The sequence below is a fragment of the Mus pahari genome, chromosome 11, assembly GCF_900095145.1.
Source record: "Mus pahari chromosome 11, PAHARI_EIJ_v1.1, whole genome shotgun sequence".
In the NCBI taxonomy this organism is placed as follows: Eukaryota; Metazoa; Chordata; class Mammalia; order Rodentia; family Muridae; genus Mus; species Mus pahari.
In genome coordinates, this window is record NC_034600.1 from 45,192,442 (window position 1) to 45,217,034 (window position 24,593).

General features: G+C 40.0%; 1 protein-coding gene across 1 annotated transcript in view; it reads right to left on the bottom strand.

The window, feature by feature from the left end:
• Positions 1-24,593, bottom strand: part of Itga1 (integrin subunit alpha 1) — a 145,572-nt gene that overhangs the window by 57,922 nt on the left and 63,057 nt on the right. The window contains exons 3-7 of the mRNA XM_021208345.2: positions 20,827-20,939; positions 16,208-16,296; positions 15,982-16,093; positions 15,119-15,246; positions 1,342-1,490 (exon numbers count right to left, since the gene is read on the bottom strand). Coding sequence (XP_021064004.1) covers positions 1,342-1,490; positions 15,119-15,246; positions 15,982-16,093; positions 16,208-16,296; positions 20,827-20,939 — 591 coding nt within the window. The remainder of the gene's footprint in view (positions 1-1,341; positions 1,491-15,118; positions 15,247-15,981; positions 16,094-16,207; positions 16,297-20,826; positions 20,940-24,593) is intronic.

The window sequence follows — 24,593 nt, forward strand, 5'->3', positions numbered from 1 at the left end:
GCATGCAAATCTGCAATCCTATAAACAGAGAAATGCACAATTACTCCAGCGGTTTGTGCTGTGTGTGTGTGTGTGTGTGTGTGAGAGAGAGACAGAGACAGAGACAGAGACAGAGAGAGACAGAGAGAAAGTTTTCCTATAAAATTTGAACCATGTGCATTCCTAGCATTAATGAATGTTGTTAGCTTCCAAATGGAGTTGATTCACAGGCAGGTGGACTGTAAACATGATAAATTAGCTTTTCAAAATCAGCTGAGAGTCCACAGGTTGAAGCTACTTAACAGAAGAATTTGTTCTATGACTCAAATCCCTTATGAAGCTTCTTGTGACTTAGGGCTTGCTGAAACATTTCCTGGATTTGATAATAGTGGCAGAAGGAAGAGCCAGAGATAAGAACTAAATGAGACTGGAGAACATAGAGGGTGAGTTCAAGGACAGCCAGGGCTACGTAGAGACACCATGTCACGAAAAATAAAACAAAGCAAAATAAAATCTTATATGGGCACCAGGGCCATAGCATAGTCACCTCAAATGCACACACACACACACACACACACACACACACACACACACACACACACACAAGACAGAGGTGAGGATCTATTTGTTAATGATCATCGGAGTTACAGGAGGTGCTAGGCCTGTCCCCATCCCACCCCCCATTGGCATCTGGCATCTGCTTGTCTCACAAATCTCAGAGTTAGTAGTTAATAAGCAGTCTGATGTTATAACTAAATGACTGAGCTCAGGATCAGAAAAGTGGGGTGGGCGTGCAGTGGGGATAGTCACAACCCCCAGGTTGTTTAATGTACAGGGATTTGTGCCTCGGGCCAATAAAATGTGCAGTTTGAGAGGGGTGCAGGCCCGATCTATAGGGGAAGAGGATAGGAATTGGGGGCATTTGTGGAAGATTTTAAAAATGAATGACCTGTTCCAAATCAGCATGCTGGCCATGTTTGCCTTCTCTGTATGCCAGCATCCCTTTCTGCAGAATGGTATTAAAAGCTGCTTCATTTTTTCTTGACTTTGTTATTACCTTATTTCCAACACTAGCATACACACACACACACACACACACACACACACACACATACACACACACACACAAAACAACCCTGCACAGTTTGCATAATGTTACTTGCATGTATGTTTTCAGGGTTGACCAATGGAAACAGCTACAAAACAGCTCCTGTGCCTAAGGTTCAGGACCATTGCAGAAGAGGAGACAGAAAGGTTGCAAGAACCAAAGGCTCAGGGGGTTTGCTGTGAGAGTCTATCTTCTAGGAACGTCAGAAGCTCCACCTGTAAAGTCTAACCAATAGGATTTTTTTTAATGCATACCTGGCTGTGTCTATTCCAAGGGCTGTCATCGTTTGGAGACCACCCCTTCGGACTATTTTGTTTGCTGCCACCAGGACCTCTTCTGTGGATGAATATTTATTGAGGTTGAACTCATGCGTCACGTTTGCTCCATACTGTACAATTCCAACCTGCAACAGCAAGCCACTGTTGAGCTGTGCGTCTAGCGAGATCCCCTGCTCATTTCTCTTGAGTTTAAACATGTAGGCCAGTAGAATAATAGCTTTTAGCTTTTCAGGCTCAGTGTCAGAACTGATCCCTATGTAAAGCCTTCTACCTTGATAGCAATAACCGTGGCCACTCTGCAAATATGAACAGTCCAAACAAAACCAATAAAACTGCTGTTATTGATTATCTATCTAATCAAAAAATAATAATTTTTTTACACAATGATTCCAGTAGGCTCACAGAGCATACTCCCCTATATTTTAACATTCTTTTGTTTTGTTTTCTTCTAGGACCAATTCGTAGTATAGTAACAAATTAGCACATTTAATAAGTGAGGAAACAGAGTCTTAAAAACTAATTTAATAGCTGGGGGGGGGGNGGGTATAGGTCAATGGTAAAGGATGTGTTTCACGCGTGCATGGGGCCTTGGGTTCAATCTCAGCAGGGAAGGAAACAAAATGAAAGAACAAAACAATATCAACCTCATGTTCCAGGAAAGAGGTAGAAACGGGTCTAGTCTCAGAATTGTCAAAACCATGCCCCTCCACGAATCCCCCTATTCTTGTTACCATGTGCTGCTAGCTTCTAGCCATTTCAAGGAGATGCTGAGCTCCAGTAGTGTGAAGAGGCTGACAATGTTTTGAAAAAAAAAATATTAATTCTCCCTTATAGTTGTCCAGCCAGTTGTGAGGTTAAAACAAGGAACTGAAGAATCTATGTAACTGTGAGATGAGGCCTGTATTATAATCTTAATGAACATGAACTCTGCTTATTCTAGTCTAGGATAACCTTCTTTCTCCATGCATGAACATTCCCCCCAATTCCTCTGCTATATATCCAAAGATCATGGGTTATTACACTGGGATTTTATCCCTTGTGAGAATAAAGGATAGGATGTAGCCAACTAGTTACACGAAAGATTAAAAAGGAATGAGAACAAAACCATGGCTCAGATTCAGGTAATTTCCTTGACATATTTAAATATGAGAAGTTTTATTATATTTATTTTTTAGATTTAACATTAGTTTCTCTAATAACAGTAGAGATTTAGATTAGCAATCCTGAGGGATATTGACCTCAGGAAGAGGGACCCATGAACCTTTTTTCACTTCTTGCCTTTATAAATATGTGATATGAACCGAAATAAAATGCTTTGTGAGTAAGTTATTCATCATACCTAATCCTAAGCACCATGTCTCGCAAGCACTTCCATAACGTCATTTGTGAATTTAAGACATCTCACCTCACTTTGATTGTCACATTTTTGGTTAATTAATCAGGAGTCTAAAGTGTGAAGACTCCCACTCCCGCTCCCATTGTTCAGTGCGGCATATTCTCCTCTCTCTTGCCTTTGACCTCCTGAGCCTTGAGAATCTTCCCCTCCAGCTCGTGATTGAGAGTGACACCTTTCCTCAAGGGCCTATATGGGATTCTAACATCTGCAAGAGCAATAGCTCCTCAGTCTCAACCCCAGGGGTTTTCCCCTCTGGCCATCAACATCTGCTCATCTGTCTATTCCGTCCAAGTTATCATTGACTTGTCCACAGCAAGACCTCCCAACTGCCTATTTCTTCAGTAACCTAGTATTTTAAGGTTAGATTCCATACTACAATGACTGTAATTGTTTACTTGCAAAAGTCCACGATTTTCTCTGTGTGTGATTCTGCAGCGTCAAAGGTATCTACACAAATGTCACCAGGCTTGTATATTGGTCTCCCTCTAAAGTTATGTCTTATGACTCTCAAACGGGGCCTCACATTCGAGCCCCACCCAACAGCCATACAACCTGCTTCTAATAGATGCAATTTGTTCTCATCTATTGATTTCAATCAGATTGTTTGTCAAGAGCTATTAACTCTCCCAGGGGAAAATATTTATTGCAACTGTGCTTAGAAAAGAAGTCACAGGAAAGGGTTCATTTACACAATGGAGTACTACTCGGTTATTAAAAATGAGGACATTGTGAGTTTTGCAGGCAAATGAGTTGAACTAAAAGAATATCCTGAATGAGGTAACTCAGACCCAAAAGGGCATGCATGGTATTTACTCACTAATAATTTTTTAACCAAAAAAGTACAGAATACCCAGGATATAATCCACAGAACTCAAGAAGGTTAATAAGCCAAAGGGACCAAGTGAGGATACTTCAATCCCACGTGGGAGGGAGAAGACAGCAATCATTGGGGGTGGCAGGCAGAGGGAGGAACCTGGGTGTGAAAGGCAACAGGAAGGGGAAGAGGGGAACATGATCAGGCATTGGGTTGGGGGAGGGGAGGACAAGACTGAAGCCCTGAGGGTCAGCAGAAAGAAAGGAAATGGGCAACCTCGGGAGGTAAGAGGTGGGGGAGGTGGGGTAGACCCTCAAGAATGTTCCAGAGACCTGGGAGATGAAAGACTCTCAGGATTCAAATGAAGGGACTTTAAATGAAATGCCCTACAGTGGGGAGAGGGAACTTTTAGAGTCCACTCCAGTAGAAATATAGGGTGCCAAGTGGAGGGAGGGGGTTACCAACCCACAGTCAAGAACTCTGACCCAGGATTGTTCCTGTCGGAAAGAACCGCAGGGACAAAAATGGAGAAGAACCTGAGGGAAAAGAGGTATAGTGACAGGCCTAAAATTGGGATCCAGCTCAAGGGAAGGTCATGAAGGCCTGCCGATATTACTAATATTATGGTGTGCTTACAAACAGTAGCCTAGCAGGGCTGTCCTCAGAAAGGCCCAACACACAGCTGAAAGAGTCAGGTGCAGATATTTACAGCCAACCAATGGACTGAAGCTGGTGAACCCGGTGGTTCAATTAGGAAAAACTGGAAGAAGCTGAGGTGGAAGGCAACCCTATAGGAGGACCAGCAATGTCAACTAACCTCCCCCCCCCCCGCCCCCTCCAGAGATCTCCCAGACACTGAGCCACCAACCAGGCAGCATACACCAGCTGCTATGAGGCCCCTGACATATACACAGCAGAGGACTGCCGGGTCTTGACTCAGTGAGTGAAGATGCACCTATCCCTTGAGAGATTTGAGGCTCCAGGGAGTGGGGAGGTTGGTGGGGAGGGTGTGTGGATAGGTACATCATCTTGGAGACTTGGGGGTGGGTATGGGATGTGTAACAGTCAGAGGGCAGACCGGGAGGGGCCTAAAGACTGGACTGTATAAGATGGTTAAAAAATAAAAAATAAAACAAAATTAAAGAACAGGAACCTCCAGGAACTTTTCTCTCTCCCAACCCATCACCCTCCTTTGGGTGGCATCTAAGAGCAGAGGACAGCAGACCAGTGCCTAAACTTAAGCTCCACAGCCCTTTCAGATGAGGCCGAGGCCTGGACCTCACTACTCTGCTTTGTTCCCCCAGATCCTTCCTCGTTTTCTACTGGAAGTACTTCCCTAATAATCAGTACCCTGGGAATCCCCCTCCCGTCATCTGCTCTTGGGAACTGGGCCTCAGGCCTTGGCTCTGCTTTTCCATTCCTACCTAAGCCCAGGCCAGACATCAGGGTCTTGAACCTCAGCCATAGCAGTGGTTGTCCTCAGAATGTCCACCCTCAGGTCCTTCCAGAGAAGAATGGGACAATAACTGAAACACGGCAGCCACCATTTCAGTTCCCCATTCAAAATTTCCAATGGCTCTCCATGCTGAAAAATGGTTGAACATAGTATTTTCCACCAAGATAAAATGTAATGTTACTTATTGAAATGCCAGGTTCCTTTTTTTTAAAAAAAAAAAAAAAAAGACCATGTGTGGCGCACGCCTTTAATCCTGGCACTCAGGAAGCAGAGGCAGGTGGATCAATATCAGTTTCCTCTCAGTCTATAGGTTCCAGTCCAGCCTTGTCTGCAGAGGGAGTTTCAGGACAGTCAGGGCTACAAAGAGAAGCCCTGTCTCAAAAAAACAAAACATAAAAATAAATAAATAAATAATGTGAAAATAAAATAAAATTTTTCTCTCCCATACATCAGTGGTCTGTCTTTCTTTATGAATTCCATCTTCAGTCATCCTTAAAGTGATTCTCTCTCTCTCTCTCTCTCTCTCTCTCTCTTCTTTGTTTCTTTATTCACTCCATAAGACTCAACTCTACTTTCCTTGCAAATCATGTTTCACCTAGCTATCAACATAGTCTGTCATGTGACCACTGACCTTCCCCCTTGTGAGAACTCAAGAGGTGAACTTGTCTACACTTCATTCTTCTCAATGGTGCTGTGTGCATCTCTTATCTCTACAAGCGTACTGAAGTTCCCAGGGGCCGGCAGGGTATAGCGCACAGATGATGTCATAGCTTCTCCAGGTCCTTGATCCCTTCCTGCTCTTCGCTTTGCTCACAGTTGTCCCCCATACATTCCTAACAGATGACTTAACCGTGGGCAGAAGCATGTGGAAAACTGAGATAGCAGAGAAATGAGGGCAAGCAGAACAAGAGGGATTCACAGAGTGTGGGAAATGAAAAACGAAACTAGGAAAAACTCAGATCCTGTGTGGGAGGTGACCTTCAGTGTTGACTGATGGCCAATGCTAGATGCGTACTTCCTTAGAAACTAGACAGGACAAAGCCCTCTGTGGGTCTTCGCTGGGAAAGGGACATTTGTTAACTTTTATCACAAGACTCAAGTAATAATACACACATGTAATATTGAGTTGAGTTCCGGTGAGACCCAATTTAATACAGATGACTTCAGATCAAAATTCGCTTTTAATTTAGGGCAGATGAAGCAAGTCCATATTAGCATGGTGTGTATGAGAATGTAAACAAAGTAAGTCAATATGAAAATTAAAGATATAAAATGAGCTAAGCAACAAAGACGGGTCCTGGGGGTCGAGGGGACAAAGAAGCTTCATATTCACCACTTCAAGATGAAAACTTCCTGGAGGGGCATCCAGCCAGGTGAAAACTACAAAGCAGATCAGAAAATGCTATGGAAAGGAATAAACTAGCCAAGATACTGGGGGCATAAGTCTCAGGGGGATGATGAAAGGAATCTAAGCCATGTGGGCAACTGAAGATAGGAAAATCAACCAATGGTTATATGTAACCTGAAACTGTCCAGCTGCATTAGGATAGACAGAAGCTCAAGAGGAGAATTTACATACGGAACTGTAATAAATAGTTCATGTGGGAATAGTCTAGGCATTTTTGTTAAGTTGGGAGGCGGAGTAGATAAGGATGATTCACAGCTGAAAGGAACACGAGAGATCGATGTGACATTCTTTAAAGGAGAAAGGCAAGAACATAGGGCATCTGCATGAGCGCTCTAGTACTACCAAAGGCTGCTAAACAGTCCCAGGGGACAGACGTGTTCAGAGATCATTGGAAGAGTCATGGGTAAAGCTTCGGAGATGTTCTTAATCAAGATGTGCTCTTGATTAAGTACAACAAAAGACCTGATGACAACCTTGACAATAGTGTAATCTCAACATTCAAGAGGTGGGGGAAGCAAAGATTACGAGTTCAAGGTCACTCTCCTCTGTGCAGCGAGTTCAAGGCCACACTGTCCTACATCTACATCAACTCCTGTCTCCCAAATTGAATGGGTGCACAAAAACAAGCAAAAAAAAAAAAAAAAAAAACCTTGTAAAACAGAACAACAATGAAACAGTCTAAAGCCATGGATGTTTCTTCCACGTGATACTTGCTGTAGTTTTCTTTTAAACTACAAGATGTGTAACACTTTATCAAGTAGATCACTCAAAATTAATATCATCTTACATTCCTCCTCCCCAGGAACTTCTAGCATCCTGGTCTATGTTAATGGATAAAATTAAAAAATAATTTTATGGTTAAAAATAATTGTGGAAAACACAAAGTCAAAAGTGAAATCTGTCTCTTTACAGCAGTATCCCGCCATCTCTACTCGTCTCTTTTATGCATACAAAATGCTTAGATTGCAAAAAAAAATAAAATAAAATAAAAAATAAAAGGGGGAAAAGCGCCGGGCGTGGTGGCGCATGCCTTTAATCCCAGCACTTGGGAGGCAGAGGCCGTTGAATTTCTGAGTTCGAGGCCAGCCTGGTCTACAGAGTGAGTTCCAGGACAGGCAGGGCTACACAGAGAAACCCTGTCTCGAAAAACCAAAAAAAAAAAAAAAAAAAAAAAAAAAAAAAAGAAAAGAAAAGAAAAACTTTACCTAGCTTTAAAAAAAAAAAAGGGGAGGGGGAAGCTCATTTGAACAGGCACATGACATGGCTACAAGAAATTAAGAGAGTGAGAGAGGGAGCTAAAGGGAGAGAGGGACGGAGGGAGGGGAGAGGGATGGAGAGAGGGGAGAGGGATGGAGAGAGGAGAGAGGGACAGAGAGAGGAGAGAGGGACGGAGAGAGGAGAGAGGGGCGGAGAGAGGAGAGAGGGACAGAGAGAGGGTTTTCTCTTAATTCTGTCTTCAGTTGCACTTCAGATTCACAAGCAGGTTATTTTGAAACTATTCTCCTTGTCTTTGATATGAAAATGTGTGTGGTTAGTCACAGATTGGAAGAAACACGTCAGGATGGATTTTAATTTTACTTCCTGAAATGATTTCGTGAGGGCTACACCCAACACGCTCTATAAGACATAGTCTGGAACACACTACACTGCTGTGTAACTAGCTTTTTTTTACTTTCCATCTCTTTGTATGTAGCTATACAAACCTGTTTCCCCCTTGTATTACAAAGTTGCTAGTTGGTTTTGCTTGTTTGTCTTAGAGCAGAAACACAATTTTTGTGTGTTTTCTTTAGTTCTTATGATACCTAATGTAATGTTTGGCCAGCTAGTACTTCTCAAATACCCACTGACTCAGAATAAATGGATGGTCCACATGGTTTCATTCCTTTGGAGCTAGAGGAAAAGGCACCACTTAAAGCAATAGGAAGAAGAGTCATTCTGATTGCTCTGTCATGAAATAAAGGCTCATATGAGAGTCTGTTTCCAAACTAACTAGGGAATTGAGGAAAAGAAAATACTTAAAAGTGGTTATTAATTATGTCTGATCGATTAAATTTAACAGGATTTTCTTTTTTAAAAAATCATAAGTATATGTGTGTCTGTGTGTTCATGTGAGTGTTGTACCTGTGGAGGACATTGTCATCAGGTACCCTGGAGTTGGAGCCGCAGGTGGTTGTGAGCCACTGTGGATACTGGGAGTCAAAGCTGGGTCCCCAGAACAGTGACTCTCACCTACTGAGTCATCTCTCTAGCCTGAAGTCGAAGGAATTGAAGAAACCATCCATTCACTCAGAAGACTATCATTCCCATCTGTTGCTGAGTCATTTGTAATACCAGTGCCTAAATTTCAATGCTTAGTATGAACTATGTTTGCAGGCTGCCATTCAGCCATTCAGCAATTAACATAAAATCAGTAGTGTCTTCAGGAAATGAATGATAGAGGAAAGCCATGAACTTTCCCATGCTTCCGAGAGCTGCATAACTGTTTAATATTACAAGAGTTCAAAGTTTGTTGTCTAACCAATATATGCTTTTTTTTTTTTAAATCAAATGATACCACCAATGCTCTGCCCTGCCCTGCAACACAATTCTTACATGACTACATTGGGCTAGAGATGGGATGATAATACAGGCTGCAGTTGGAGCTGGTTGTCACCACAAACCTTGCTGGAACTGTTCACCCAGGCTTAAGCGTTTCTCAATATGCATAGGGACACACATGAGACCTTTTCAAAGACAGATATGCTCATTTCCTAAGAAAACAAGTCCTTAGAAACACTAGGTGACTGATAAAGGGAATCTCCGCAAAGGGACATCTTTAACTCGCTTGTTGCTTGACGAAAGGGGCTGCAATGAAGTCAAGGCAGGCGGGAAACTGCAGACCAGAGTGATGACAGCAAGTACTGTATTTGTGGTCAAGGGGCAAAGTCTATGGGACAAATCACAGCTGGGACAAAATGGGGCCAGATACATGAATACCTGCTAGGCAAGACTGAAACACTGTAAGCCCACCAGGGTATCACACACAAGTGTTTGCCAGCTCAGTGTCTAGTCCGACTTCATAAATCAGAGTCAAAGAAAGAAGCTACTATAGTAATGTTTTGATATTTGGTTTGGTTTGATTTTGGTTTGTTTGTTTTTACTATGGGAGAAACTGCCAGGATTCTAATTTCTTCAAAAACATAAATGACTTGCTTATATATAAAGCCCTGAACAGCTCCCTAGAGATAAAAGAACAAAACCGCAATCTGTCATCGGAGAATTCTCAGTCAGCCAGGAGACACAGACCCATAAAACAAGTTGAAATGCTATAGATAAATGGGAACAATGGGGTGAGGGTTTGCAGACACCATAGAATCGGGAAAGGGGGAATATGTGGGTGAGACCATTCCAGGAAATCACACAGAAGAGACATCTGAAGACATCTAAGAAATCTACCTAGTATACAGGGTTAGGGTGGGGAAGTGTGTTCCAGACAGAGCAAGTGTCAAGAGTCTGGCACAGGTGGACTCCGAAGAACGAATGAGGTGGGCATCGCTGGGGAGGCAAGACGCATTGGGAATGACTGTGGCCAGGCCGTCAGTTGCCTTTAAGTACTGGGAAGAGCTTGTATATTGTTTAAAGGAGAAAAAAAGAGTAGACTTTTATGTAAGGAAATTGTCTGAATTTTTACTTTGAAGTGATGGTTCGAGTGTGTGTTGGAAGGAGATGGGGAAGAATGGAAACCAGGAGACGAGCCAGGGTAGATGCCTCTCTTGCTGTATACCACAGGCACAAAGTCTACCAATCGACAAAGCAATGGCTATTGGACTCACTTGGGCTCCATTTGGGACATAAAACCGATGAATCAGGTGCCACATTTAAGGCTTCTAGGAAAATGGCCATAAAAATGTTCAATAAAAAGAAAGATAAATAATATTCCTAAAATTTAATTAATCTCTCTCTCTTTCATTTTTCCTACTTCAGTGCCACACTGTGCTCCTGATGGGAACAATCTAGACATTGTTCCATTAGTATATTTCACTTTTATATCAAGTCTCACAATTTACTGGTTTTATTTAGGGTAATGCACTTGTATTTGACATATTTACAACCTTCCCATTTATTATTCAAAACAATGCTATGCTTAGGTATTGAGGATCAATAAGACCTTCATAACGTTTATACTGTCATATCTTTTATGGCAAGCTCCAAGTATTTCAGGTTTGTTTTTATGGGTGGTTTTTTCGAAAAGGCAATTTTATGGCCTTTACTCTGCCTTAGGTAAATGATTGGTTGGCGAAAATCCCTTGACTATGATTGCAGGATCTTAATGGGGCCACACAGAAGCAAGGAGGAAATTGTAACTAGTTTAAGTGATGTTTCCATCATTTTGATGCATGCCCCTAATGTATACAAATTGTTACATTTTCCGCACAAGCATTTTTGTCTGCCTTCTTCTGTCCCTCCTTTCTTTCCCCCAGTTTCCTTTGTCTTTATTGGAATATATTCATTTTGAGGACTATTTCATGTCTTGAGACTCTTTCATTGTCTGAAATTACTAAATGTTGAATCCATTACTGCAGGGAAAAAAGGCATCACTAATCTCTTTATTGAACCAAATGCAATTGCAGTCATGATAGCAAGAAAAACCTCATTATGCAACCTTCCTTTCTGTAGCTTCCCACCCCTTTAAAGCTTACTTGGGGAGAAGTACTTCTGTTGTCCCTGGATGAACAGAGATATCTCGGGACTTTTCTAATTCTTCATTTAAAATGTCTGATTTTTTTGAAAGGTACTGTATTTTAATTTAGATTTTGCATGAAGTCACTGTATTTGCAGGTTCAAGGGGGAAACAAATTGAGTAGGAGCACCTTTTTACTTGGCTCTATCCCAGTCAAATACAATGAAGACAAAACACCAAAGTCAACTCATAAGCCGCCCTTTCTTCTGCCTTTATTCATGGAAGTAAGGAGCCTGAAGTCAAGTAAGGGGTATGGAGTGCTTTTCCTTAAACAAGGACTTCCCACTTGCTCTTCTTAGCTTGTTTATATCATTTCTGATAAACAGACACAGGGTTGAGAAGATAAATTCCTACTTGATTGCTATTATTCTTGGACAGGAGCTAGGTTCTCATATGCTTTTGTGGGTCCCTTGGAGAATTCCCTTTATACAGATGTCTTGCTACATCTTCACACTGAGGTAACTGTATTCCATGACCTCCATTTCTAGTGATTACAGATGCCTTGGGCTTTTCTCAGCAGATACATTTACTCACTTCCAGAGGCTTCTTAGAAGGTCCCTAACATAAGCCCAGGCTGGATCTTGTTGAGTAACCAACACTTTTCCATGGGTAACACACACAGTTTCCACTCTAATGAATTCATAGAAGAAAGGCAGATCCCAGTACAGGCACCTCTGCTTTGACTTGACTGGCAGTAGAGCAAACACAATTATTGTCTCTATAGATACATTAGGTTTTTAATTCATTATGTGTTCCAATTCTATAAGGACATCAAAATCACCATAGGACTTTGTGAAACATGTGTTAAGATCACTGTAGGGCTCAGGTTAATCTATACAGAGAAATCTTCACAGATTCCATAAACTCAGTTCTTTTCATATTATTTTATGTATGTGCATTGCATGTGGCATATGTACATATTTATGCAGTTGTGTGCACAGGAGATGGAGTGTGCCCCACTCACGTATGGAGGACAGATACTGACATCAAGTGTCTTCCTGGATTGCTCTCCATCTTGTCTTTTGAGACAGGCTCTCTCATTCAATGTAAAGCACATCAAAATTGGCTAGGTTGGCTAATGAATAAACTCTAGGGAATGTGCCTTTCTTCATCCCTCCAACCCAATGCTTGAGATTACAGACATGTGCCACAATACACAGTGTTTATACAGGTGATGTGGATCTGAATTTGAATAGTCAGGTCTGAGCAACAAGTACTTTACCCATGAGGAAATCTCCCCAGTCCCTTCATTCCATTCCTAATGCAGTTATACCTTTGATAAGTGTAAGACGTCTAAGAATTCTTCGTTGTTTGCTCTTAGCTACATATATTTCCAACTTCTGTAAAATCTATCACATAACCTATTTTATTTTTGTTCTTCTCATGAATGGAGGTATAAAGGATAAGGAAACAAAGGAGAAATTAAAGAAAGTTAATTCTGCAAGCCACTAAGAATTGTATGCTCTAATCAAAACAAAAGCAACCCACAAATCAGATTTCTTTAAATTACATTTGTAATCAGTCAGAAAATAAGTGGTTGTCAAAACAAAGTTCTGTGTTCTAAAAGATTTGCTTGAGACCATGCGAGATATTATCATGCTTTTCAGCTCCTATCTTTGAAGAGGAAATATTTTCCAAGTCTTACATGAACTATTTTCTGAATCCATTGAAGGGAAGTCAAATTTTTAAGATTTTAAACATGTCATACTTAATGTGTTATCAAATGTTTAGCAAATGCAATTGGCCGAATGTGACCTTCCAAACCCCTTTACTTTAGAAAGGTACTTATGTAACCAGTCACTGATATATCTTAAATCAGCACTGGAAGACAGTATAGACAACCAAGACTAAATATGCTTAGGAGAACATTAAAAATTGCTGCTTGCCAAAGGATCCCATTGAATACCCACCACCAGAGAAAAATACAGCAAGGATTGTGATGTATACATTTATTCATAACCATTCACTAAAGTTCATTATTTTCAGCTAATTGTGGACTGGTGATGGTAAGATGAACCACTGTTTGCTCTGGTGTTGACTATAATCCAGAATATGTGTCAATTATGGACATGTGCACATCAATATAAGCACAGAGCATTTGGGGTTCCCAAACTTGAATATACCTAAGAATCATATAAGATTCAGGTTCAGTGCTCCCATAACACCTTCAGAAAGTTTGGCTCTGAAAGTCTTGTATAGAGTCCACACACCTCAGGCATTGTGAAGCAGGAATTCCACAAGGGGTGTGTGTGTGTGTGTGTGTGTGTGTGTGTGTAGGAATGCTGCATGAGGGAAGGAAGTCCACCCAAGCAGCAGTCATATTTCATTTCCCCTCTATGATCCAAATCCTCACCCTGAGCTGCCGTAGAACACACATTCACCAAGGATTCTGAATAAATACCCGAGTGAATGTGGTTAAGCTGCACCATGCATGGTCCAAGTGAACTGTGATGTGCACATTTAGAAATATAGTCAATTTCTCTATCGTATTTTTGTAAGCTGCGTTACTTCTTTGAGACAATGTCTCTCTGTGTAGCACAGGTTAGACTGGAACTTGATGTGTGTTGCCCAGGTTCGCCTCAAGTCACAGTGAGTTTTCTCTCAGTCTCTTGAGTATTGGGCTTATAGGGACACACTACCACACCCTTCTCAGTTTGTCTCTTTAAGAAAAAGGGTGGCTTGGGTAAAGCTAGAAGATACTACAAGTGACACTGGATACAATGCTGTAGACGGAAATATCTGTGGAACGGAACAAAGTGGGTGTGACTCCATTCTTGGCTGCACAGAGAGTTCATTTCCCACTAACTTATAGTATCTGGTCCATTCTGCTAAATAGGGTCATTGTTCCATCCAAGAAAGACTCACAGCTCCATGAAGGCCACCCTGGCAAGCTGGATTTCCTCTGGTGTACAAGCAGACTAGATCCTCTGGGAATGCTAAGACAAGTTAATATAATTCTAACAGGGAAAACCATAAAAAAATTGTAACACTTTGCATTGAATGTGTAAGCATATAATTGATATCTATTCCCAAATCTAATTATATACTACTTGTAGTATATATTTTATATATAAACTTATATATAATATATAGAATACATTCATAGTATATATAGTATTTATATATATACTATAGCATGTACCACATAGTTATATACTATATTACTGTATCTATAATACTATATATATATATATATATAGTAGAGAATATAGCATATATGTACTATACATGCTATATAGTACATATACTATATAGCATATACACATACATAATATATAGGATACATATATAATATTAATAATATAATAATTAGTAATATAATAATACAGTAAAATAATATTAAAATTTGTTCTGGTAATATATATATATATATATACATATATATACTGGTTTTAAATATATATATATATATATATATACATATACATATATATATATATATATATATATATATATATATATATATATATATCTCCTCTCCAGTTGCAAGACTTGAAAAGATCAATTACATGCTAAAAGTTGCATTTAGAAAAATGTACATTTTGTGGTAGATAAAAGCCATTCCAGTGGAATATTTACAACCTCACCTCTCTAGTAGACCGCAATATGGAGTTTTCAGCTTGTTTTATCTAAAATGTGAGCATTTTGTCTTTTTAAAAAATAAGATCACTTTGATTTTTTTTTAACTGAGTCTACTGTGTAGCTCTGGCTGTCCTGGAACTGGGAATGAAGACCAAGTTGGCCTTGAACTCACAGAGATAAACCTGCCTCTACCTCCCAAGTGCTGTGACTAAAGCAAGGCATATGTCAGCACTCCCAGCTAAAAATCATTTTGTTCCAATCAAGTCATAAGTAAAAACAGCACACATCTAGTTTAAGGGAGCTACTCAAACACTTGCCCAGTCAAAAACTACACATTATATATTCCTTAGGAAATAGGAAAACACTGAGTCACACACCTGTGTCTGTTTAGGGCCAATGTCCATCCTCTTGAGAAGGTCATTTAAAAAGGCAGTGACACTTTCCCAGGGGTAGATGCTGTTGGAGCCATCTAGGACGATGACTATGTCCAGCTGTGTGCTACATTCTGTAACAGAAGAAAGCAGTGTGTGAGTTAGACATCTACCTTCTTAGGAGCAGGTGAAGTATTTTCCTGACTGGAAGAAACCCATCCTAAAAGATGCACTCACTGTACCCATTTTTTTTTAAATTATTTTTAGAAAAACTTCAGTGAAGAAATATTGGTTTTGGTTATAAGCAGTTTGGAGTTTGTACCATAGAACACCACCTCCTCCTTCCCTTTTTCCTCCCCTTCCCCCCTCTATCCTCCTCTGAGAAGCCCTGACTATCCTGGAACTTTGTGGAACAGGCTGACCTTGAATTCAGTGATTGGCTTGCCTCTGTCTCTCAAGTGCTGGAATTAAAGGTGTGCACCACCCCTGCATGACCTTCTACTTTAATTTCACACACACACACACACACACACACACACACACTCACACTTGGGAATTTTCTCATCATCGTACTATTTGTACATCTCAAAGGAAGTTATTCTCTTCAGAGAAATTCACTGTTTAAGTACAACCAGCATGATAGTATTAGCTGTGAAATTTAAACATAATCCTCAAGGTTATTTACACTAATATCAATTCCAAAAGCAGGAGCAAATTTTGGTTATATACTGGCAAGTCAAATGTTTGCCTAAGTGGGTAATGATGGTAGATGAAATCCGGGAAGCCTTTTGGTGTGCTCTTGTGTATACATGTAGCTCATTCATTGCTTATGGTTTCAAACATGCATGAACATTGTATAAAATGTGTACCTTGTACAGGGGCAAACGAGTTCACAACTTGAAATGTAGGGCTGACATCAGAGCATATGCCAGTCGTATAATGCAAATGTCCACATCTATAGGCATACAAGGGCCCGCACGCCTTTGAAAAATAAAAAATGCAAGCTTTTAAAACTGAACATTATACAACAGGGTTCAAGACATAAATGACTACATTTTCATTTTTTATAACACATATTACTCTTTTCTTTCTCACCAGAAATCCTCCCTTCGGGTTGGTGACTAAAGTTGATCCAAATGTCATGTTTTCCTTTATTTCTGTGACATTGGGAATCGATGTGTTAACTACAAAAATAGAACAAGATTTCATGAGTGTGAAAATATGTTTCATAATATGAAATTAAGTGTCTCCTCATTAAAACATTCTATTGGCTTGGCTCATCTCATAGCACATTCTTGTTCTGGTTCAACTAAATAGACTTCCCGGTACTGGGAAATATAATGAACAAGTTAAGGCTGAAGAGCTGGCTGATGTCCCGGAGACTTTGTCTGTATCACTCTTTCAAATAGTTTGGCTGGACGTTGAAAGAATGCAGAACTAGCAGGGCAACGAGAATGCGGGATTGGTTTTCACACGTTTTTGTTAATTAAATCAAATGCAATATTCAGTTGCATAAGAGTATAGCGATAATTGATGTTCTTTTTTATAAACAACCAAGGCAAAATATAACTTCTGGAAGGAGAACCAGCTGGGCAGAGTGCAGGGAAGTCAAACAGAAATGTTTTTTATCGTGACTTTGAAATTCATAGGGATGTCAGGAGAGCTGCAAAGGAAGCTGGATCAGGATTAGAGAAGTGTCCAGGAAGTTTGGATGAAGAGAATACAAGAAAGGGAGAACATTAGACAATCCAAATGGGAACCGTGAGCCATAGCATTCCGACCTGACCAAACTGACGAAGAGCACTGCTTAATCATTCACGTTCAAAAAGAAAGACTGGACAAGAAAAGGGAAGGCTACTAAATTCTGCTTAGAGTGGGAGAAGCATAAATAGTTGAAAGGGGCACAATTTGAGTTCAAGAAAGACTCTTAGCCCTGTTCATGTCTGCGTATGTCCTCACCTACAGCCTTACAGTCAACAGGGAAACCGATCCCTGGATGATCCATCTCACTTCCTGAGAACTGGGTTCCGATCAAGGATTTGGTCAGCCTTGCTTGGAAACCATTTTATTTTCTACTTTTTTCTATTGAAAATAGATGTTTTTCCAAATAATATGCTCTGTTTGTGGTTTTTGCTTTGCCCAGCCCCTCACAGCTGTTCCCCAACTCTCTCTTCTCCCGGGCAAATCCACACCTTGTCTTTCTCTCATTAGAAAGCCAGCATCTAAAGAATGATAATAAAATAAAGTAATGATAATAAAATAAATTCAGTAAGATAAGATAAAACACAAACAATCAAATGAAGCCAAAGAAAAGACACAAGAAACACACATAGGCTCAGAAACACACACACATTCACACACAGAGAAATCCATTAAAAAAACACAAAACCAGAAAAACATTACATATGCACAAAGGGATTGTAATTATTTAAAAAAAAAAAATCCTCGACAAAGCATTATGTGTCAAAGGATCTTGAACTCGGCTACTGTGTACATTGGTATCCAAAGATCTGGATTTGAGACTTTAAATGAGGGTTGCCCAGAATTAGCATTGCTATGACAATTAGAGGATATTGCTATGCCATTGCCTGGCAAATACAGAAGTGGATGCTCACAGTCATCTATTGGATGGAACACAGGGCCCCCAATGGAGGAGCTAGAGAAAGTACCCAAGGAACTGAAGGGGTCTGCAACCCTATAGGTGGAACAACAATATGAACTAACCAGTACCCCCAGAGCTCGTGTCTCTCTAGCTGCATATGTAGCAGAAGATGGCCCAGTCGGCCATCATGGGGAAGAGAGGCCCCTTGGTCTTGCAAACTTTATATGCCCCAGTACAGGGGAACACCAGGGCCAAGAAGGGGGAGGGGTGGATAGGGAAGCATGGTGGGGGGAGGGTATAGGAGACTTTCAGGATAGCATTTGCAATGTAAATGAAGAAAATATCTAATAAAAAATTGGAAAAAAGAAAAAAGAGAAAGACAAGACAAGACAATGTTTCCTAGTAACCTGAAGAGATCAACTCTAGTAGTCAGATAGGAGCCCCAGTGGAGGGATGGGGACACCAACCCACCTATAAAACTTTCATCACAAAATTGGTCTTGTCTACAAGAAGTGCAGGGGAAAAACCAGCAATGACTGGCTTAACTTGGGATTCATCCCCTGGGTGGACACCAATCCCTAACACTATTACTGACATCATGTTGTGTCGTGGATTGGTTCTCATGTTGTTTGTGTTAATTCAGCTCCCAAAATCACATGGGAACCCAGTCTGCACTGAGGGTCCCTGCCCCCAGTTGGCTCTGATTGGGAAATAAAATTTAAAATTGCCAGTGGCTACTGGCTGGTTAGAGAGACAGAGGTGGGACTTTTAGGATTCCTGGACAAAAAAAAAAAACAGGAAACAGGAAACAGGGAAAAGAGGATTCCACCATGACAGGGGCATAGAAAACAGAGGACACTGGGAAGGTGCAGGAGGGTAGGGTAGACAAAATGTAGGTGCGGGGGAAAGCAGCCCCTTGGAGCTGTGTAGCAGGGTCCAGGGCAGCATAGATAAAACATAGATTTACTAAGTATCAACTCAAGAATATCAGAGGGGAGTGTGTTAGCCATGTGGAGGTTCAGGAGTGGCCCAGTCATTGAGCTAGTTAAGTCATATTAAAAATAAGCTGGTGTGTGTGTGTGGGGGGGGGTGGGTGTGGGTGTGGGGGGCTGTCTTTCATTTGTGAATCTAAAACACTGGGGAGGGTGTAGAGGAGGCATGAGCACCTGTCAGGAGCATAGGATTAATCATTTACCACAATGTTGTGCTTGCAGACAGGAGCCTACCATGGCTGTCCTCTGAGAGGCTCTACCAGCAGCTGAGACAGATGCAGATACTAAAAGCCAAGCATTGCACTGAGCATATGGAAGAGTTAGGGGAAGGACTGAAGGAGCTGAAGGGGATGGCAACCCCATAGGAAGATCAACCAATGGTATCAACTAAGCCGTATTCCTGGGAGATCTGTGAGACTGAGCCACCAACCAAAGAGGCCCCTGAAACATATGTAGCAGATTGCTGCCTTGTCTGGCCTCAGTAGGAGAGGATATGCCTAATCCTGTAGAGACTTGATGCCCGAGAGTGGGGGAATATGGGGCAGGACCACCTCAGAGGTGAAGCAGGGATGGTTAGAACTCTGAAAGTGAAGACCAGGTGAGGGGGCAACATTTGGGATATTAATAAATAAAATGATTAATTTTTTAAGAAAGAAAGAAAACGTTTCCTACTGTTCTTGATGTAGTTAAAAACCTCTGCGCTAGTTTGGAAACTGTTCTAGTTTCCAGGAATGGGGGACTAGATGCTATCAAAAAGAATTATTTTGTAAATAGCAGTGTAAATCCTAGAGGAGGGGGGAAAGATGCATAAAGCAACCATCTGAAGGCATTGTGAAGTGACCTCAAACGCACAGGTGCTACATAGAGTCCATACTTAGAAGAGGCTGGCACTGGGTTAAGTAACTGGCTTGGTGTTTCACTTTGGTTTTCTTTTTCTTTTCTCCTTAAAGAAATGCCTTATTAGGTAATAAAATTCAAACAGGAGTTCTAGGTTTATTACCTTGAAGAAAAAGAAGATAGAAATTTAGGGTCAATGACAGCATCTTTAAAAGGGAGCAAGGAGTACCTTGGAAAAGAAGCCCTATATAAGGGCAATGACAATGTATGTTTATGTACTTTGTCTATTTTTCCGTAAAGCCTGAATGGGCCATGTCAAGAGTAGACTCCACACAGCCTAGTGGAAATAGAAAGAACCAAATACAACTTTCACAATTCTAACTGGAAAAAAAAAATTCAGAATCAGAGAAACGTGCTCTGCCAAATAAATTGCCTGCTAGTATTAAAAAAAAAAAAAAAAGCATTCAGAGGAATATAACAGATAAGAATTTCTATACTTATAATTAAAATCCAGTTTATATTTCAAAAATATGAATAACTAAGGAGTGTGTGTTCTCACCTCAAGGAAAGGAGGCAGACAGAAAAGCCATTGAGTATCCTTGGTGCTACACTGATCAGGCACCAGGGTATTCAAATATCTATGGTAGCTGTGTTCATGAATGTAAAGGAAAATACTCAGAATAAACAAAGAAATTAGAAATTGAAGACAGGAGAACTGAAAAAATGCACTGTCTGCAGTGAACTGGTAGACATAAATCATTTAATCATTTTTAACAATTTATGGATACCGAAAAAGCTCTAGATGTTCTCTAACTTTAGGAGTAATTTTTCTAGTCATACCACACTCAAAGTGCTATTTTTATCAAGACATTTATTTTGATATACCTATGTTTCATAGTTTTAAAAATCATTAATATACCTAATTACTGTAATTTCTCTCATTCAGTTTCCTTTATAAACTTGGATACTAAGTTGCATTTTGTGTGAGGAATGTGGTAGATATGTCCATTTGGCAAACCACTTGTTTTCAATGGATACTGAACAATGAATGGTAAGAGGTAAGGTTACAAATAGAATAAGCTATTTGAATTCTATGGCTGTTTCCTGATGAGTTACTGAAATAAATTAAGGACCGAGGGAGACACGATGTCATTCTATATGAATTCCAGATGTCAAATGCGGAATGATGGTTTATTACTTTCAGTATTTTCTTGGGTCACTTGAAAGTTGTTTGCAGTGAGAATATGGGCACAAGTTAGAATGGACTGTTTAATTTTACACACCTGGTAAATCCAACTTCACGCAAGGCATTGATCTCTCTCTCCCAACCGGACACTTATACACATCTCCAGTTCTTGCTTTGGGTTGGCCAACTAAAGGAGAACCAATAAGAACCCTGGAATTTGAAAAGAAGCAATTGAAAATCTTAAGCAGAAGAATACATTTGTTTTAATTATTTTATGGTAAATTCTAAGACAGTCGACGTTTGTTCCCATACACGTTACTAGATCACGACCCTGTTGGTAATTTAATTCTATCTAAATTAAGCAGTGTCACCCTGGAGTTCCAGATTGCTAGTGTTGCTGTAAATCTTAGCAGTCAGTATGGCTATCATTAAGAAAACAAACAAGAACTGCTAGAAAAGGAAATCGGCATAGACTGCATTGCCTACAGCTACTCCAAATCAGTAAAGGTTCTTCCTAAATCAGCGATGCGGCTGGAGAGATAGCTCAGTGGTTAAGAGCAGTGGCTGCTCTTGGAGAAGAAGACCTGGATTTGAATCCTACGATGCACATAGTAACCCACAGACATTTTTAATTCCAATTCCAGGGACTCTGATGCCTTCATCTGGCACTGAGACAAGTACCTGACCACTGCATATAGACAAACACACAGATAAAACATCTATACACATACAGATAAAACACACAGATAAAACATCCACACATATAACATTAAAATAATAAGTATCTTTAAACATTAAAAAAGAAGTACACATTTAAAAATAACTAAAAGTAGCATTACCATGTGACCCAGCTACTCCACTCTGGGGTATACACTTGAATGATTTCAAGCCAACATGCAACAGAGATGATTATTGTTTTATGTTTCTTACTACACTATTTACAATAGCCAAAATATGGCACTGGCCTTGGTATTCCTCAGCAGATAGAGTAAATATATATAGTTCACAAACACACACACACACACACACACACACACACACACACACAAAATGAAATTTTCTTCAACAGTAAAGGAGAATGAGATTATACCATTTGCTAGAAAAGAGAACCAGATATTGTGTGAAACCAAATGAGACGGATTCAGAAAGACAAGCATTTTATATTCTCTTTTGTATATAGAAGCTAGATTAAAATAATCTCTTTATTTATACAGATTTAGATATATGACATTAAAATCAAGGGGGATCCAGGTAGGGATGGAGGAGAATTAAAACAAAACGGAGGGAAATGGGGAGAAAGACAAGTATCATGTTTTATCTAATAGGCAGAAGCTAGAGTTAAAAGATGCGCACGTGACTTTAAAACTGCCGGAGCTTGTCTGGGAGGAATGCAGTCATCAGGTTGGGAGAGGAGAAAAGGGGAAGAAATGAAGCCATGTGAGGAAAGGTAGATGATACACATAGATAAGCAGGGCGTAAGGAATCATTTTGTGAACTAACAAAAGTAATTTAAATGATGTATGAGATCTAACTAACAAAAGTAACTAACAAAAGTAATTTAAAATGATGTATGAGATATCATAGATTTCGCGTTATGGTCTTCTCTATCATTGCCACACTAAGTACCCCTCAGCCTGCTACTGGGTTGCTTTATGAAGCACACAAGTATAAATGGATTTTTTTTTTCCCACGAGAAACTGTCAATTTCAGAGAAAGCAGGAAACGTCAACATGAGCTCATCCTGGGATTTAGTATGAGAAGGTCTTAGCTTATAACTACTTAGGAAGCCAGGAGAGTGTGAGATCCAGGGTTGAAGCATGAGCGTTGTGAGATCCAGGGCTGAAGCATGTGTCTTTTGAAACAACATAATGAAATGCTCTATCACTGATGAGGGCAACTGCATGCTTCAGCTCCTCCCGCTGCAGGCTCAGCTCAGATCTGTGCCATTCACTTAACAGTCTCCCAGACTATCTTCAGGAAAAGGCATTTCAGTATACATGATTTGTAAGGCCCTTGGGTGGATCCCTATCTGATGATGTGTTGATGGCTAAAGAAATATAGCTAGCCTCTAGCTCTCTATCACAAACTGTAAAACTCTGAGCTTAAAGATTGTCTGAGACTGCGTTCTTATGAGTTCAGAGAAGACACATTAAAAAAAATTAAAGTATCCTAAAACCATATCTATATATAGTTGGGAATAGAAATGTGTCTCTCTAAAATAATAAATATAGATTAGCTGATGTTTAATAGGAACTTGTGTAAATAACTTCACCAGACCGCACATTGCTGTCTATATTCGTACAGGATGTGGGGAGCCTTATTTAATGGGAGTTCATGTGAAAAAGTCGTGGAGGATTTGGTTGACAGCATAACAGTATGAGCCAAGGGTGTATTTTGGTGCCAAAAATGCTAATGTGACCTTAGGCTGCGCTGCTGGAAATAGATTCTCTGGTCAAGGAAAGTGATCGTCCCTCTGTGCTCTGCCCTGGTCAAGTCTGGAATCATCACATTAAGTGGGACATAGGCACAATGGAATGCATTTAGTAGACTGTGACTCAGATGGCGCAGAAGCAGGCAATCTTGTCAGGGAAGAGATGCTCAGGGCAAAATTGGGAGACTGAGTAAGGGGGAAAGGGCCGAAGAAGGAACACGAGCTTATATAGGGGTACAAACACTTAAACAATTTAAACACTTGGAAAATTGTCAGGCTGACAAGTGATGGGGTTTATTTTTCTATACATTCTTTGTAACAGTTTGTATCAATATAAATCAACTTATAAAAATTATAAATACCAAGGTATTAAACAGAATTCCTTAAACATATAGTATATTGTATCAGCTAAACAATTTTTGATGTAGATAAAGAAAACTAAGAATATTTTGATCTTTTAGGGTATAGTTCTTATTTCTAGGAAGCTGTCATTAAAAGTATTCTAAAATAAGGAAGAAAACGTTGATACATAAAGGCAACACTAAGGGAAAGTTAAGAAATGAGGATGACAGCAAGAGTAATTGGTTATTAAAGGGCTATTCTGTAAAACCTTTGTGTGGCACACAAACCAGAAGTTCATGAGTGGCCACTCCAGAATGAAAATATATCTGCGGCCTAAATCAAAGAGAACCACAAATAGTTAAGTGAAACACTGGTCTGATTTAAAGGAGATGAAACCAAATTATTGAACTCATTATAGTAGCACTGATAATGTTCACCATTTATTGAGTTTATACCATGTGCCAGACACTGGTCTAAGTGCCTTCCATATATTAAAAAATTAAATTCTCTCTTTAAAAGATAGCATGAGATAGTACTAAGTGTTGCAAATTCAAAGTATGGCTTTGGTGTTTACTAGATATCTGGTTTAAAATAAGTCTGTTTGTGTCTTAGTTTTTTTTTTTTTTTTTTTTTTTTTCCGTGAATCAAATGAGAGCACATACTCATCTCACATGATCATCACAGAAGTTAGCACAGTTAAGATGCTCAAAAGGTGTAGAAAAGCATTGAGTTCATGTGATGGGCTAAGTGTCAGTTCTTTCTGTTGAGGAGGTTTCTTTACTTAAGATTAGTAAACAAGAAGAACTGTGTAACACACTGATTGAAAAGAGAGTGTGTAATAGCTCAACATAGTACATGAAGAGTAAGTTTGTATAGTATTTTGTTTTATGCAATATATCTTCATAGATTTATTGTTATGGTTTAAAACAATTTATAGAAATTAGCACTCTTGCTGGGCGTGGTGGCACATGCCTTTAATCCCAGCACTCGGGAGCCAGAGGCAGGCGGATTTCTGAGTTCGAGGTCAGCCTGGTCTACAAAGTGAGTTGCAGGACAGCCAGGGCTATACAGAGAAACCCTGTCTCAAAAAA